Source organism: Amphiura filiformis, chromosome 18 (genome assembly GCF_039555335.1).
Source record: "Amphiura filiformis chromosome 18, Afil_fr2py, whole genome shotgun sequence".
NCBI classification, from domain to species: Eukaryota; Metazoa; Echinodermata; class Ophiuroidea; order Amphilepidida; family Amphiuridae; genus Amphiura; species Amphiura filiformis.
This window is the reverse complement of record NC_092645.1, coordinates 43,017,487-43,035,886: the sequence shown is the minus strand read 5'-3', so window position 1 is coordinate 43,035,886 and position 18,400 is coordinate 43,017,487. Positions and strand designations below refer to the sequence as shown.

Genomic DNA, 18,400 nt, shown 5'->3' with positions numbered 1-18,400 from the left:
CCGAAAAATTCCAATTTCAAACACCCCGTCCTAACTCTTTTAAGATATGTGCCAATCGTGTCCAGACAAAAGGATTTAGATACGACTTACCGTGGCTAAAATTACTTATCTGTTAGGGAATACAATAGAAGTTTTTGTCCATTATCTACAATATAACAAACATGTAGGTTGTGTCCTTTGGTGGTGATACGTCAGCGTACACTAAATGCCCTTTCACATCCATGCATTATTTAACATGATCTTGTCTTGATTGACTTTATATCGAACTTATCACTTTTTAGTTTGTTGGAATATACATAAAATATGAAGGTGACAGTGCTTAAATACGCCGTAAAAGCCTTGTGTATAATTAATGTGTCCCACTATGAGATACACATACAAAATGCCATTACCAAAATTGACCAGAAGAAATAATAGGAACAAAAAGTAGGCCCTATCTGTTAATAAAATAAGACTGGGAACAATTATTGAAAACACACACACAAAGGTTTTTACTTGTTATTTCTCACTTTACATAGTATATTAAAATCTAAAAAGATAGAAAGATAAAAATGTGTCCTACTTTTTTTATTTTACATTTTATGTAATTTTTGACGTCAACAAAAGTTTATCAGGTCGTAATATGTTGGTTGACTCCCCGTGTTTTGTTAAGTCTCGAGGCTCAGTGCCGGAAGTGGGTAAGTGCAATAGCTGCCATGTTTAGCTGCCATGTGTTGGTGAGTACAATACTGTGTGGAAATTGCCAAATGTTCACATGGTAGCTATTGCACTTACCCACTTCTGGCACTAATGCACATTTATATATAACATAATCTCTTTCAACTCATGATCTGTTTCGTTTTTCCATTTTATACTACATGTATGATATTGTTTCTTAATTATTCACTCCTTGCCAGGAGTGCAATATTTTGTTTGGACATGCTCTATTTTTTTTTGGGGGGGTAAATATTCAACATTATCTTCATGTGGCCTGTTACGTAACTTACGTTTTCTAGATATATGATATGATCAGCTAAAATGAATACAATGCCGCAAAATTGTAATCCCCCTTCCAAGTACGTGCAACGTATCTGTAACGTAGCAGATGTGTTTTGTTTTACATGTGATGTAGGTTTTTCAAAAGGCCTGCCAAAACATGCATTATTTAAGCAGGAAAGTTGAGTTCCTAATTTTAGTAACTGATACTTAGACAATAAAGGTATTGTTTTTTCAGCTGTCGTGCATATCATATTCATCATTATTTTTGGCATAAAACAGAATCGTTGTTCTACTTAAAATAATTATGTCGTACACGTAATATGAGACGATAGATGTACGACAGCGTCAAAAAACAATACCTTTATTCTCATTTTTCAACTCTTCAATTCAAATGAAAATATTAATCATAAGTATACCAAATTTTAATCCAATAGAGTTATCCGTGTTCTATTAGCTGAATATCCTATCAGCGACTTCTATACCTTGTTTAAGATTTTCAAAAGAAGTACCAGCATGTGCAACCATGACTGTTTCAAAACAGCCCGCCAAAGTCATTCAAGTAACTCCGAGGTCGTGGGTTGAATTGGTTTGAATGAGGAATACTACGGGAGCCAGCGCCATTAGAATATTTTAACGTTCAAATCCATTGATTTTCATTGATTTACCAACAACATATTGTAGCATAACATCATTTAAAATATTGATTAAATTAAAGTCAAGATTAAATTTTAGGGAATGAAATATACTTTTCTCGCCACTATCCTTAAACTGTATTGAACTGACTTCGTTTGGGATTGTCAAAACATTACATACCCGTGATGTTTACGAAAACGATCATCTATAAATTGTAACAGGAAAATGTTCATATTGGTTTGATTTCGTATATGTATTGAAGGCATTACTTTCCGATTGCCTTGTGAGAAATACAATTTTTTTAGTGATGTTAGGCGTCATGTGTCCAAGTACCGTCTTCAATGCAACATACTTACCCGTGATTGTTTCGAAAACGACATATATAAATTGTAAAAAGAAAATATTCTTAGTGCTTTTGATATCGTAAAGTAGTACAGGCATTACTTCCCGATTTCCTTGTGAGAAATGCAATATTTTAAACTTTTTGTTCGTTTAGGGATGTTAGGCGTCATGTGTCCAAGGACCGTCTAAGAAAAATGAATAATTGCGAACTCTTCAATGAATAGTGAATACAATTACTGTTTAATATTTGGGAGATGTTGTGTATGGCATTTTTAGTTTTTGATAAAAGGAAATAGGATGACTTTAGATGTCTTGGTAAAATGAAATATTGCTGTGATACTTTCTGTCAACTTTCAAAAAGTTTGTTTTGCTTATAATAGGCGAAAAAAGTAAGACTCATAACATCCGTATATTGATATAAAGTCTGCACAAAAAGTAACTCAGCTGTTATAAATACGCCTATAGATTCAGAACTAATAATTGTTTTCACAATATTTCAACATAAGAAGAAGGATGATTTATTTACGCGCATTTTGATACCCCATTTGTCCAATTTTGTTAAATATTGACAATACAGCAGTGTTTTGAAAAAAAAATACCCCAATTTAAAAGTTGCAGTTATTTGTATTGATTAGAAGTAAGCGTGAAGATAATGGCGGGCTTTACGTGTTTACAGTGCTGGCATTATAACCATTGATCGCTGTAAACTGCAACGGGTATTTTCTTGTAAAAGCACTACTGTGTTGTTAATATTGAACGACATTTGACGAATGGGGTATCAAAACGCGTGTAAATAAATCACGCTTCTCTCTATCTTGAAATATTGTGAAAACAATTATTAGTTCTGAATCTATAGGCGTATTTATAACAGCTGAGTTACTTTTTGTGCATACTTTAGAATGGCGTGCATCTAGTTGGGCGCAGCACTTACGCTAGTTGTGTAATGCATGCCTGACGAACGATTATGTAAATTTACGCGAGCGTGAGTTGGGACTTTATTGACGCGCGCAGTAACAAAAACTGAATAATCGTCGCCTATTATACAATACAAAATCCATGACCAGTCAAAGTGTATGCTCGTCGTGATTTTTCATTTTTTCTATATTCTTTCTTCTCGACTAAGAAACTGTGATAGAACTTTCAGTGCGAGTTGGAAAATGGGAGTGTACAAGGATTAAAATTCCACAAAGATACGAGTTTTATGATTGAATATTTACATGTTTGTTTGGATGTAAAATGCCAATTTTTCACAAACCTCATATAAATACAATACTGAAACACAATTTGTGAATAAGAAATCCTTTTTGATCGACGTTTTGTTTTGTTTTCGTTTAAGAAGTTAATATCATGTTCTGAGTAAAAACACAATTACATTATTGAGTAAATATCCATATCACTAAGTATGAAGTAAATTGATCCCAGTTTTGATAAGATAATCAATTGTCCAAAGTTATGTCTCAAATAAATACCAGCGGTAAAATGTTTAACTTGAAATATAACAAAAAACGCCTTTAGACAGTGAACCAATTACACCTATGTTATGATCTATTAGGAAGTTACCTCTGTATCAATATCGTATCTAAGCATCAATTAAATTGTTTTTATAAGATTTTTAGTTCCAATACTCACAGCGTTATACATTCATTTGAAATATTATATTGATAATGGTATTTAATGGTATATACCTGAAGGAGTCAAACGACATTGTTACTACGAACTATATCAAAATGACTGGAACCAAGATATGTGACTTCAAAACATTGAGCCAAAATAAAACATGTTTTATATAAGATGAAAACATCGAAGGGTTCAACAGACACACAAATGTATCGTAGTTACGTCCTTATTTTAAGCAATGGATGCATCTTGACAGGGAAATAAGATGAAAAGTTTGTTAATAACCTTGTATATACTTACACAAAACAAAAAAACTGTGCATACGACTTATTTGATTTTAACTTTAAAAAAAGGAAGGTTTTATTTCAAACTCTAATGGTGACCCGCAGGTCAAATTGCTAGAATTGTACATTAAACACACCTAAACAGACACAATCCAATTCGCAGGCAGCAGCTTAATCAGCGCCAATATTGCAACATTGAAACAAACAACTATACAAACATCCAATCCAACCCAACCCCATCCCACCCCCAGTAGGCAATGAGGATAAATTACCTTGCCCAAGGATACAACAACTTGGCACGAGCGGGGCTCGAACTCGCAACCTATGGATTATGAGTCGGGCGCCTTATCCTCTCGGGCACACGTGCTCCCACATGAACTTATGAACCAATTAATACGACTCCCCCGATCTAAGTCAACAACCTATGGAAAAGGGTCAATGTGAAGGCTATTCTGAACTTGTATCGGTTTTGTTGTGCAAAAGACATGATATCCAGTAAAACTGTATTGTCTGCAGGCATTAGAGATTGATTAAATAATTTGAACAAAAATAAAGCAATTTAATCATTTTCAGAAATAAATCTGTAATGATTTCCACATTGGATGTTGGCAACCTTTTAAATCCAAATTAGCCTTTCCTTTCAGACAGTTTCCGACGCACCAAATCTGTATTCATATTAACTAATACATCTTAACAACCAAAAATCACATTTTAACCAAACAACTTTTATTTTGTAGCCAATGGTTAAGAGTGTAACCATGGGTAATTTCAATTTTCTGGCACGTACGAAAGGAGAGATATGACGATGGAGGTAGATGGAGGTAAAAAATGACCCTCGTATATTTAAAAAAAACATTGAGCCTAAACTGATACACGACATAGTGATAAAAAGTTCTGTTGTCGGTTCCAATCACTTTGATACAGTTTGAATATTCTACACCCTAATTCAGGATTCAATTAAATGAAATCAAGTTTGACAAAAGAAAAATGAAAAAAAAAATAAGAAGATCTTTAAGGTAAAGGGGATTAATATGAAATTTGTAGAAGCGAATTCTACACATGATTTTTTAGTATTAATATGTATATTTAATATTAATACATATATAGTACAAGCAAATTGAAAGAAATATGTGAGGAAGGGAGAAATAGAGAAGAGGAACAAACACATACCGACATACCCACAGACAGACAGACATACATACATACAGACAGACAGACAGACAGACAGACAGACAGACAGACAGACCGACCGACCGACCGACAGACAGACAGACAAAACACTCACCTGGTGATCTTTTAGTTATTTTCCTTATGTCGTATGTACAAGCTATTTTCCAGAGTGGTATAAGATCTTCATTGCATTTTTGATGTGATTCTGTTACCCATAGTCTTTGCCAATCAGCCCTTGTCCTGGAATAGAAAATAAGGTAATGTATGTTTAAGTTAATGTAATGTATGATAAGGCGTTCGACTATGGTGCGAGAGGTTGCGGGTTCGAACCCTGGCGGTGCCTAGTATGCTCTCGTGGAAAAATTGAGTTAGCTTGAAATTCCCCTGGACAAGGAACTTACTGCTAATTGTCTCGTTGTAACCCGTACGAAACTCGGGGAGCTGATCCTGGTTGCGATGGTTATTTGTGGAATGTCTACGGTGTTTGTTTATGTAATGATGTGGGGCCGTAGTGGTCAGCGACAACATGTAAAGTGTGCTGAGGCTTGTGGATCAACGTCTAGGGTTGTGCCTGTGCGTAGCGCACTTTAAATCACTGCGCCTTATTTTTTTAATGTTTAGGCTGACCTATGATGACCTCTAGCCTTTTAAAATAGACTTTTAAAAAAAGTCTATTTTCCCAACAACAGAGTATATTGTTTGCTAGCATCCATGATTAAGCACAGTTTGTAAAGCTGGTATAACAAAAGATAAGTTATTCTATTCAAGTATTCTTCTAAAATAGAAGAAAAAATTAGCAAAAATCAAATTCCTAGTTCTTAAATAAGATCTAATAAATTGTATTAAAAATATGACCGATTCGCGCCTGTCAAGCTTAAACGAAATGTGAGTTATACGTTATAACAATGTTATAATATAATAGAGTGCAGCACACAAAGTCAGTTATAAACACAATTACAGCTTTAATAATACATTCCCTGGATATTTCAATCAATTAGGACAACTTTAAGTGGTTACTCAGTTTAAACTCAGGAATCTGCAGTAACAGTATAAGAAAAGTATTTTAGCTCAACAGGTTTTGTGATTGTTAAATGTTCAAGAAAAACCCAGATTGTTAGTAAGTTGCAGTTCCATGTGCATTGTTAAGCCCGTGTGATAATACATTGAGATTCATGTACATGCAGCTCGTACAGCTCGTATAATTTATTAGGAAGAAAAGAAAGATTTTTTGCTTTTCTTAGTATAGGTAAAGCAACTGTCAAAACGGCTGTTAAGCTTATGCTTCACCTCATTAGAGTTTAAGGGTAGAGACAATAGAAATTTTTACCAAAGGAACATATTCTTGTTTATACCATGATATTGTTGTATCTCAATACTATCACAAGTTCAGCTGTGTAACTTACCTAAAAAGTGGTTCTTTTAATTAAAAATGCAATAAATAAAATCACTCTGCGCTTTTAGTACTGACCAGACTATAGTAATATTTTTAAATCACTCTGCGCTTTTAGTACTGACCAGACTATATTTTTTCCGATAGAAAACGCTTTACAATATTATGCAATACTAGCAGCTATTAATCATGCTTCAGTGGGCAAGTACCTCGAGCTTAAAATGGTATTGAAATTTGTCTTGTCGGGGGGACTTCCATAATAGCTCAGTGGCGTTATTTTCTAGGATGGCGAAGGTGACTGATGCGTAGTAGGCCTATGTAGGGCTGTAAAAAGCCTGTTCAGTAATTTCATCCGGAGAATGTAGAAATCCATGAATCAGCAAAATTTAGATTTTAGCACCTTGCCCAGCACCTTTGTTAGTTTCGATGTGCAAACATTAAGCCCTGTATTAAAGACAAAATAAGTTATTTTACATGAATCTGTAATTTCTGTACATAGTATGTAAAGAAATCAGATATTATTATTATATTCGGTATTTTATTTTTCACATATCGTGGCCAAACGGCCAAATTACATGTAAAATTACTTATTTGAACATACATATAAATATTTAAAATATTAAACACTTTAAAATACATCAAAAATTGCATCTATAGGGAAAAAAAGTATTAGATCAGAAAAGCATCATATTGCACGCAAATATTCATTTGACCAAAATACTATTGCACTATGAAAAACATCAAAATATACTAAAATCCAAAATATGTCAAACCTATTATAACAGTACTGTTGTACCAGACTATAAAAAGCAATCATGGCATTGGCAATGAAGAACAATCCCAAGAGGAGATAACTGATTTAAAAGATTAACAAAATATAGGACAGGGCTCAGCATTTGAACGGGGCTTAAACTTTATCAATACTGCTGCTTTCCTCGGTTCTTGCCAAAACGTTTTAAAATATCTAATGACAATTTTAATGATTTATCCTTCACTTTTAGGCATTTTATATACAATTTAAATTTGTTTTACCATTTTATACTTTCGCTGGGATCACTGAATTAAGACCCCCCCTTTCGCTATCACCCAGATCACATGGTTTGTCATTCACCACCCCCCCCCCCACACACACACACCCACACTTGTTTCCCATTGGATCTATCGTCATCCTGATTCAGACGCTTTTATTGTTTCATTTACAACTTTTATTATATTTATCACTGATTATGTTGCCGAATAGTCTTTTGAAATTAGTAGGCGTCATTAGTAGATCTCATATAATTGAAGTGCTCCCCGAATAGCAAGATAATGACAGGCTTATGCTTAGTTTTGACATGTAAGAATACAAAATGATTTCCTGAGTTCTTAATGGGGAGTTATAAGCTCCATTGCAAAGTGAAAGCAGAGCGAGGTGTGTGGATGTGAGGGGCATGCATGTGTTGTGTTTATGGCCCGGGGTTTATGGGGAGGGGTGGGTTAGGCAATTAACAGCTGCCTGGTATCATTCAACATTTCTGATACTGTTACGGCTTGAAATTTGAAGGCAGCGGGACTTAAGATGCTCTCAGGAACAACTTTTACCACCTGATGAACAATCTCAAATGCTCTACTTTGCACCAACATGACAGTATAGATTAGGCCCATGAAAGTCAATTCCGAGTTTATCGTCCTTTTTTCCAGGTGAGGTGACTTTTTCATTTTTCACTATTTCATCAGATTTCATTGTTGACCTATAAAATGCGTGTTGATTTAAAGCCAAACTCATACATGTGATTTATAAACATGTTTTTATATGGGTAAGGACTAGGAAAGTTAGAAAAGAGCCTGGTTTTGCTTCCAAGTTATGAATATATGTTTTACAAACAAAAATATATGTTTTCAATTGCCAAAACTGGTGAAAACACTGATACTTTGGAAATAATGAATTATTTTGGCATTTTGAAAATTTGACACGGGTATTTTTTGTTTTCCAAAAAGTGACGCGGGCGGGGGACGATAAACTCGGAATCGACTTTCACGCGCCTTATAGGAAATATATTCCATAAGTTAATGGTTTTATAGTTTATTATTTCGGTTTACCAAAAGTCAAGAAATAATATCAGTAATAACTGTAAAAAATGGTTTTATGTCCATTTGAAGCCAAAATAATGGGATGAATTAAAAAAATAAAACGCACTATATATTATATCTTGGAGCTGTGCATAGTGATAAACTAAACCAAAAACATATATAGAACTCACGATAATAAACTCTCTTTATTTCCCAATCATTTATCTAATGTAAATAACAAAGAGACGCTTATTATACGACAGACTGAGCACAGCTGTTGCACAATTGATCAAGATCCATAAACTTCTGAACACATTACAGTAGAATCAAGGACGTTGGTTCGAATCAATTGTTTCAAATCAATAGGACAGAATATGAATTCCAATACGCTTACGGCATTCTGTCAAAATCGGAAAGGACAGCATGACACGTTGTAACTAGATGTTAAAGTATGGCTGGTGGAGTAGACAGTTTTGCAATATTTTCGCCATTTTACAAAATACAAATATGCTCATAAGTTTGCCAATAGCAAAGATCAAGGATCTGGAATAAGTCATAGTCGAACCGGAATATATTTGCCAACTATGTTCTACGTTTGAGGTAAGTTCATAATGTTCTTCATAGCAAGAACAGAATAATCACTGGCAAAAATGCAACTTTTTACTAAAACGCCATATTCCGCGATAGTCCATATTTACATGACTTTGGCGAACACTTTTGATTCTAGTTTAAATTCTACCGATAGCACAGTCGATCTAATGTTATCTGCGGTTAGAGGACAGTTTAGAGAACTCTTTTTGCTGGTTGTTTGGTTAAAAAAACACATAATTTTAAAATATCGGGATTCAAGCAGGCGACCCGCATGGTGTGCAAAAAGACGTTGCAAATTGTCAATGAAAGAGCTTATAAATTAAAATCACGGACATTAAGCTCCACAATAGGCATCTACATTCCAAGCGGAAACGCTTTTCAGAAATATACCCGTCTTTTTTCAGCAATCGCTAAAACCTAAATATGCAATTCCAGGCGATTTGTAAAAAATAGCGTCAGCATATTTTACTATGAATTTGGGACACCGAAACAAATGCTTGCATTGTTGCCAGACCTATTATAATGATACGATAATTAGGCCCCCAATAATGGCTTTCATTTTAACCGTTATTTATTAAACTGAGATTTTTACTTTTTGAGAAATTAATGAATTTATCGAAAAACTTTTCGGAGAACGCTACTTTAATGAACCCATCCCTTAAAATACATTACGTTACAGCCATTCATAAGTCTGGAGGCGAGTGATGGACAACTTCACAAAATGCATTTAGCGAGATAAGTGACATGGTTGGAAATGTTAACCCCGTGAGAACTGCCGCCGATTGGCCAAAAAGAAGTTTTCATTATCAATTGGACCAATTAGCAACATTGTCATTGCGGTGAATTATTTGCAAAGCTTTATTATGATTGGTGATTAAAGTGAAGATATCATGTAATTGACCAATTAGAGGCAATGTTAGATCGGCAGGTAGTGCTCAGGGGGTTAAAAGTCCTTACCCTTTAAATTTTGGAACACAGATATTCACTGTCAAAATGTTGCTATTTAGGGAAGAACAGTGACTTATAATCATACCTATTATATTTCAAGTGTTAATTTCAAACCTTCACTGTCCACTTTGTTCACAATAGTTGCTATTTAGGTCAGAACAACTTTCTTAATTCTGGAGGCGAGTGATGGACAACGTCACAAAATGCATTTAGCGAAATAACTGACATGGTTTGAAATGTTAAAAGTCCTTACACTTCAAATTTGGATGTTCACTGTCAAAATATTGCTATTTAGGGAAGAACAGTGATAATTCTTCATTTCAAATATTCACTGTCCACTTTGTTCACAATTGTTGCTGTTTAGGTAAGAACAACTTTCTTATGCTGGTTTCATACTACCCTGCCGCTTGCCGCTGAGCGGCGTGGCGCACGCGTATTGCAGACAAACGGACACAATCAAGGCTTGTCATTGGTTGAAACGCCCTGCCGCTTGCCGCAGCGGCAAGCGGCAGGAAAGTATGCTGGAGGCTTTAGGACAAGGACGAAGTTTCTACTTAATGATCAAAGTGATTTCCTGTCATTTAGGATTCAGTTGAGGACCTGAGCGCAAGAAGACCGTAAGTTCACTTGGCCCCTCAACATGTATACACTCAAGTTGCGTATAGTTTCGTATAGTTTGGTAATGTTTTATACATGTTCAGGGGTTAACACAAATCTTTCACAACCTTTCATGATTTTTTCACCCTGGAACATGTATTAAACATTATAAAACCCCAAGAAACTATACGTAACTGTAGTGTATACATGTCGGGGGGGGGGGGCAAGTGGACTTACGGTCTTCTTGTGCTCAAGTCTTCAGTTTAGAATCTCGCCAAGTAAGTCAACGTCGTCTCATTTCAATAGAGGTTGCGCATATGACGTATCATACCGTAAATATGGCGGACTACTCAAATACATTCAACAAAAGCATGACTACAATCTACCGCGACAGTTCGTCTCACACACATACCAAATGCACCACGATCAAATAGGTTGATGACAACATCTGATTGAATGGACTGTACTGGCCATGATTACGGTGAAGGACATCGGTTCAAATCCTTTGTTTGGAGCCAATTAATAATTTCACGCACAACCTCGATTGCTTTCCTGCGTCTTACATCATCAACACGTAGTGTCAGTGATTATTGGTATCGACCTCGCAACATTTTGCCACTGTCTTGCTCTGTGGTTTGTCATTCATTGACCGAAATCTTTTATTGTAGTACTTATTTGAGTTTAAGCACTGTGGTGAGAAAATCGTGGATCAGTTGATATAATCCGACAAAGAATGTATATCTATCATATTATCATCGCTTCCAAGGACACTGATTTGTTAGGGTTTTCAAGGGTTAAAATCCGGTTGCGTGAAAATGATGCATGAGTTGGGCCAAAGAAGCTTTATATCGGCAGAAACACATTTTGTTATTGCATTTTGCAATAGTATTCTATTTCTCAGCATCGTCTTGGGTCAGTTTCTCGGGTTTCAGGCACGCCGACAAGTTAGTCGGCGCGATTTTGAACTGAATCCTTATTATAATTCAATTCGGGCATTATTTAGTTGCACCAATGTTCCTGGTTTTTATCGAATGAATCTTCAACTTTTAATCAGTATCTAAAAATCCTTCTTGACTTCAATACAAGGGGTTAAAAGTACTGCTTACATGTTGCATGCCTTAAGGTTTCAGGCGAGCGATGTTAATTAAATTAAATACATTTACTGCTCTGGCGGCTTTCTTTAACTTCACCCTAGGGATCGATTTATTTTAGTTTGTCTTGATCTATAGCCAAGTTCACATGGGCATGAAACTTCACAGATTTTAACCTCTAAATTTAGAAATGAAATCTAAGTCGCTATGAGTTGTGTTCACACGAAGGTTTTGCCAGCAGAAACGCGCCACCCTCTATACTCTGATCAGCGATCAGCTAGTAATAGGCGGGACTCATTACATCGTGGATTTATATAGAATGGCGTACACACGCTTGAATGGCATGAATGCGCTTTGCGTATTGCGAATTTGTGCATTTACGTGAGCGTAAGTTTGGACTTTTTTGGACAAAAACCGAATAATCCTTGCCTATTACGAGGTGATCATAGTATTAAGTGATTCACTTGTGATTGTTGTGTAGACTTTATAATTATTATCTATGCTACAGGACTGCTGAGTGCGCTTGGAAGTTCAACTAAACCCATTAAATATCTTGGGGTTTCCGGTGGGTCAAACCTGCAAGTTTCCCTGGGAATGTCCAACCTCTGGCCTCTGAATGCGTCCGCACGGGTGAAACTTCTGCCTGAACCTTAAGGTCCGTATGTACAAAATATTTAGACCATGTCCAAAGTTAGACCTGGTCTAAGTGGAATTTAGTTCCAGGAGATAGGACATTTTCCTTTACATTTGTTAAGTTATTTTGTATTATTTTGAACTTTTGTACATACGGACCTATTAGGTTCAGATCCTGTGCATTTTCTCCTAGTGTATGCCTCACGTGTGAACACGATGCATTTCCCCCTTCGGATTGGCTCATACATGAAGGAATAAATACACAAAACGTTATCAGGCCGTAATATATAAGCTATAAATAATTAAAACTAAGTAGAGTGGGCTCGTTTAGGGAAAAATCAAATTGTGAAAGGAGGCAACTTATTTAAATTTCACTGTTGGCGATAAATGAATAACACATGAAATCAGTTTTAATTATTGAGAGCCAAAACATAATGTTGAGTCAACTTTAACAGTTAGTACATTGCGCTGTGTGTTTGGGGAATTATATTGCTACATTAGTGGAACCAATATGTTTTGCATCCTGACGCTTTAAATAATAAAACTAGAATACGTTCCATTTTTCTATGTGCCTTTGCCTCCAACAAGTGGTCGAAGGTCATATTAAGGCAAAATTCAAAAATGGTCCTATCACGTAATAATGTATCTAAAATTATTTCATAAAAAGTCAATTGTCAAAGTGTTCTTCGATTCTTTGAGGAGTTATAACTTCGAATAGGTCATACATGTATGTCATAAAATATGTCAAATATCTCGCTCTCCATCTCATTTTTTTCGGGCATTAAATAACTTGAATAAAAGTCAACTAGCCTTTATATCCGAAATCATATAGCTTCAATCGATTATCCCGTATGCGACATGCATATAAATTAGATGGTCTATATTTTTTCACAGGAACATAATGATTATTCGAACATATACACAACGCTTTCAAATGCAGATTGACTTGTTCGATTTCTCTGCTCGTGAATATTGCATTGCAAAATTTAGACACTTATTTTGTAACTTCAAACCAATTGATTCTGCGGTCACACGATTATATAACAAACTGAAATGAAAACCGGAAAGTCTGCTTTCAAAGTTTTAAGTTTCTAACAAAGAGTAAAGACAAAGATATCGATAATGGCGTCAGTCAGGCATTTGTTCGTGGTAAGGAAATAAAACGTTCGAGTTAACAAAATAAATCCTTACCAATTTTTCTTACTCGTCATTTCTTATCCAATAGGTGGCGCAGTGAGGGTAAGGAATTAAAACCTTGTCTTATACTTTAACCATAAATCGTGCCATATCTAATTTTATGACACTTTGATACTCATGGTACATGGAGGAAATGGTACATGAAGTATAGCTAATACAACGAGGCCTTGTAAGTTAGGCTGCCTCCAGGCTGTTTCGTTACACCTATTAATATGGCTGAGGAGATGGGCGTTAAGTAAAAAGTTACTTGACTTTTACTAGAAACACCTAAAGACCCCACATACTGCCAAGCCACATATAAATCCAGTACTTGAGTTCCTTGAAGCAAAAATGATAACCAAGATATTTAACACAATACGAAAACAGTCATTTTCACCTTACGAATCTGTAACAACACTATTACGTTGTTACAAAAGAGACAAAATCTATGAAAATTTAATGCTTCTCTATTATAAATAAGGTATCTTCTAAAATCCTCCTTCCCATAAATAATGCCTTATTGTTCTACTTTGCCAGTTGCGTGATAGTTCTAATATGGCACAATTGTTCGTCCCTGTCGGTAACAGTATGTGCCTCACCTCAGCAGAACCCTTGTGGTGTGGTTAATTCAGGAAAGTGAGCTCACTTCCCTGGTAAAACAGACTCGTATCAGGTTCTTCATTCCCCCATAGTTTTAACTGATTCCTTATGAAAATAGAGATTTTACACTGCTAGACAACTTGCAATTTTTCTATCAGAAAATATTACGACTGAAATATATTTTGATTTATATTTTACAGACCAAACCATAGAGTGGATATCTTACCCTTTCCAATATACAGGAATTGCACGAATTACAGAAGAGTATCCAACCTAATGTTGTTAAAGACCCATTCAGTGATCCCAGTGCAAGTGTAAAACAATTGATTATAAATTGCTTAAAACTGAAGGATAAGTCATTCAAATTGTCATTTGGTATTTTTGAAATGACAAATTTGGCAAAAAACGCAGAAAACATCCGTACTGACGAAGTTGAAGCCCCATTCAAATACATGTAGCTAATTTAGATACTGTCAGTATCTAAATTACAAATTCGTGTAAAATGTCTTATTTTGTCTTAAATACACGGCTTTCGGCTGAGCCACTCACAGGCTATGTTAGCACATCTATAACAATGACAAAGGTACAAAAATCTGACTTGGATGATTTTTACGATCGTCCGAATGAGCAAATCACTGAATGGGCCTTTAATACGTCCCCGTTACATTAGGTGAATTTGGTTGCACACAGTGGTTTATAAATCAAGGGTTTATATATTGTTTATGTTTGTACTTTGTATGGTTTACTTTTAAGAAGTTCTTGTTTAGTCATGTCGTTTAGTTTTTGCACAGTATTTTCGGAACTTTTTTTGGTCTTCGAGCTTTACCTACTTTAATGCCCGCATTTCTTGTTTGACTAAGTTTGTCCGCTTTTATGTACATTGAGTTTCATCACTTGTTTAGTGCACATTTACTATCCCTGATCTTTATGGTCCCCGTTGTTTTTGCAGGTGTTACACTCTTAAATTTTGGCTATCCAACTTTACCTCGATCCTTCTGTGCCTACATTTGTAGTTGCATGTCCTCTCTGCTTACCGTTTGTGTTTTACTTATTTCTCCAAGTTAGTTTACACTCACAGAACATTGGATAAAAAATGAATGGGCAGAAAACAGTTGGTTAAAAAATGCCCAACAATGGTTAAGATTCTTGAAGTTGGGCAAAATACAGTTTAATACATGTCAATATGGTATTTACACAGGTTGGGTGAATTCAGAGTTCAAAATTACCAATTGGTAAAGAACATCCTTTTCCCGCCAATAAAGTTGGGAAAAGTATGGTTTTGCCCAACCATGGTCACATGGTGTTCCTTTGCGAACTGTGATTGGTCATTGTGTTGGGCAAAAATGCATTTCAGAAAACAAGATGGCCGATGAGTGGCTTGCTGCAAATCTGTGGATTGGGGGTCTTCAAGATCTGTTGGAGACATTTGAAGGTAGGAAAGTATTATATAAAGTACATCATTATATCGGGTATAACACTTATTTTAAGTATGTGCGAGGCCAGACTGTGAGCAAGACTTACGATGCTTTATCGACGACAGCTACCACCCCAACCGGTAAGCTTAACCAACTGTTAACCAAGTTGGTTACAAATTTTAACCAATGTTCTGAGAGTGTACCTTTCTTTATCGTTTCAGTCGTTTACATATTCAAGGTATCCTCTTGTCTCATTTATATTAGGTTTGAGAAAAGATCATTAGACTATTGATCGATAAGGGAACATATTTAAAAGGTATTATTGATCTCTTCTTACGGAACATTCGCTCAGTTGGTAAAGCTCCGGACTTTGGTACAATTTCATGTTTTCAAAAGCGCTCGATAGTAAGCACATAATATATGCTAACTATCGAGTTTTTACGGTAGTATAGAAATAATGACCTCCTCAGATAACAACACATGTCAAAACAAACAAAACAAATAAACAAACAAACAAAAAACCCAACAACAAAAAACAGGTCACTCCAAATCTTTCTGAAACGAAATAAAACAAACAGCAACCACTTTTCTTCTAATGCCGAACTTGTTACTTCAACTCATTCCCTTGTGGTGTAATGATAAACTAGCTGCATGGATGTGCATGGCATTCAGCTATCATTATCACAATGTAAATATATACTTCCGCGTTCTGTTTTGGATCGCATAAATTATCACATTTTCTATTTAGAAATTCCTTTTATCCTTGAAGCTATTTGTCCAATTTGTAACATAAATATCTTACAGTCTGTCGTACGTACATGCTTCAATAACGCTAGGAGTATTTTGTCTGCGTGCTACATAAATAGTCATAATAGAGGATAATGGAGTTTAGTCTCTCGTACCTTTTTGGTCAGCGATATGGGAATAATTCCCTGCTCATTTGTTTCAAGTTGCAAAGTCTATCAATTGTTTCTTCATTCGTTCTCACTTTATGCTTTTTTCCGGGGATGTGCCACGCAGTATACCAACTTTTCACAAAAAAAAACATCACAAAAGCACCCAAATTTGCCCTAATTAGGCACTTTTAGGGGCAATTTTGCCAAAATGCGCCTTAGTCTACATTGAAAACCCACTCATCGATATATCAAAATTGCTGAAATGGTACCCCCAAACCGTGGCACATCCCCGTATATACCTTCAAATTAAGGTTTGGGACATGTTTTAGCCATTGCGATTTCTTCACAAATTCCTGTCTTCTTTAATTCTTTCTTTGTGCACATGCACCAGTTCAAGTCAATATTAACCCACAAAACCAGACATAAGTCACTAATTTTTTGATGTCATCATTTAGTATAGGTCTTCAGCTTTTATTTGATACCAAAATTATGTTTCTGGGACATGTGGTCCTCATTCTATGGTCTTTCAACGGGAAGGGGGAAGGGACACATACAGAGAAGCCAAATGCAAGAAGAATGACTGTAAAGTTGTAAAATGACATGTTTAAGGCCTTGGTTTGGCTCAGAAAATGCTAGATGGGTGCTTTAGACGTAAAAGAATAGTTTGTCTTCAATGGTAGGTTAAAGTAAACATATTAAGAAATCAAAAAATAAATAATGAAAGCTGAAAAACAAAATCTGCAAGGTTTTTCACCCCTTTCCCAACTTTGAATCGCCGTATCTCGAAATGGCTGAGTGCGACTTATGGCGGGTTTCGTCAGAGCGGGTCACCTTTGTGAATGGGGGCACAATAACCCATTCATGAAGGACATGCTACTGGCTTGTACAGGTGCGCGGCAAACAAAGAACATTAATTCAGCAGCCAGGATGTCTCGAAACGAGCAACTTGCGACTTTAAGCCCATTTCGTGGTAGTAGGTCACATATTATATTGACTTTGTTTAAAGCGTGCTACATTTTTTATCAGAAGAAAAGAAAAGAAATATGTTCTCAAAACGTCGGGGTTTTAACTTTGTTTATACCTTTTGTGTTATTCCCCAATTGAATGTTGCGCCACATTAACCTTGTTTTTTTCCATTTCACTTATTTTTTTCTCTCAGTTCGCCTTAGCTTTCTGCAGTGTTTCCCAAATTAACAGCCCTTTAAATCCTTTGAAGCACCTGAGGGAAATACTCCATCCGTGCAACCTTCTTAGTAACTACAAAAACTCTATCCAATCGTTTTATTTCCTTTAAAGTCCCATTCAGTGATCCCAGCGAAAGTGTAAAAATTTTTTTATAAATTGCTTAAAAGTGAAGGATAAGTCATTCAAATTGTCATTTTGTATTTTTTAAATGAAAAAGTTTCCAAAAAAGAGACAACAGCAGTATTGACACAGTTGAAGCCGTATTCAAATAGATGTAGCTAATTTATATACTGTCAGTATATAAACTAGATTCGCGTAAAATGTCTTATTTTGTCTTAAATACACGGCTTTCGGCTGAACCACAAGCAGGCTATATTAGCACAGCTATGACAAAGACAAAGGTATCAAAATCTAAATTTTGATGATTTTTACGATCGTCCGGATAAGCAAATCACTAAATTGGCCTTTAAGTTTGTTCTATTGTCTAGGGATTGGTGAGATCATATAAGTCAATTTTCTATTTCCGAAATATGATCACGCCTTTCGTTTTAGTGTTGTATCATCGATTGTGATGACCTTTATATGCACAGACTAATCTCTTGTGAGACTCTTTGATAAAAAATAGGAAAGAATTGCGGCAAAAACAAAAATAACGGGACTAAAAGTCTATTTCTTTTTATTATACTGATGTAATTCAGAGTCTGACTGTTATAGGGCTGTTCCATTTAAATTCGGTAACTCCCATTTGAAATACTCACTCCATTTGTATAGGTAAAACAATAATACAGGGGTACTTCCCCTGTGG

The 18,400-nt window shown here is 35.5% G+C and overlaps 1 protein-coding gene across 1 annotated transcript in view; it reads right to left on the bottom strand.

Moving 5' to 3' along the window:
* LOC140138698 (insulin-like peptide 7) overlaps positions 1–18,400 on the bottom strand; it is a 273,171-nt gene that overhangs the window by 151,209 nt on the left and 103,562 nt on the right. Inside the window, exon 2 of the mRNA XM_072160449.1 lies at positions 5,140–5,264. Coding sequence (XP_072016550.1) covers positions 5,140–5,264 — 125 coding nt within the window. The remainder of the gene's footprint in view (positions 1–5,139; positions 5,265–18,400) is intronic.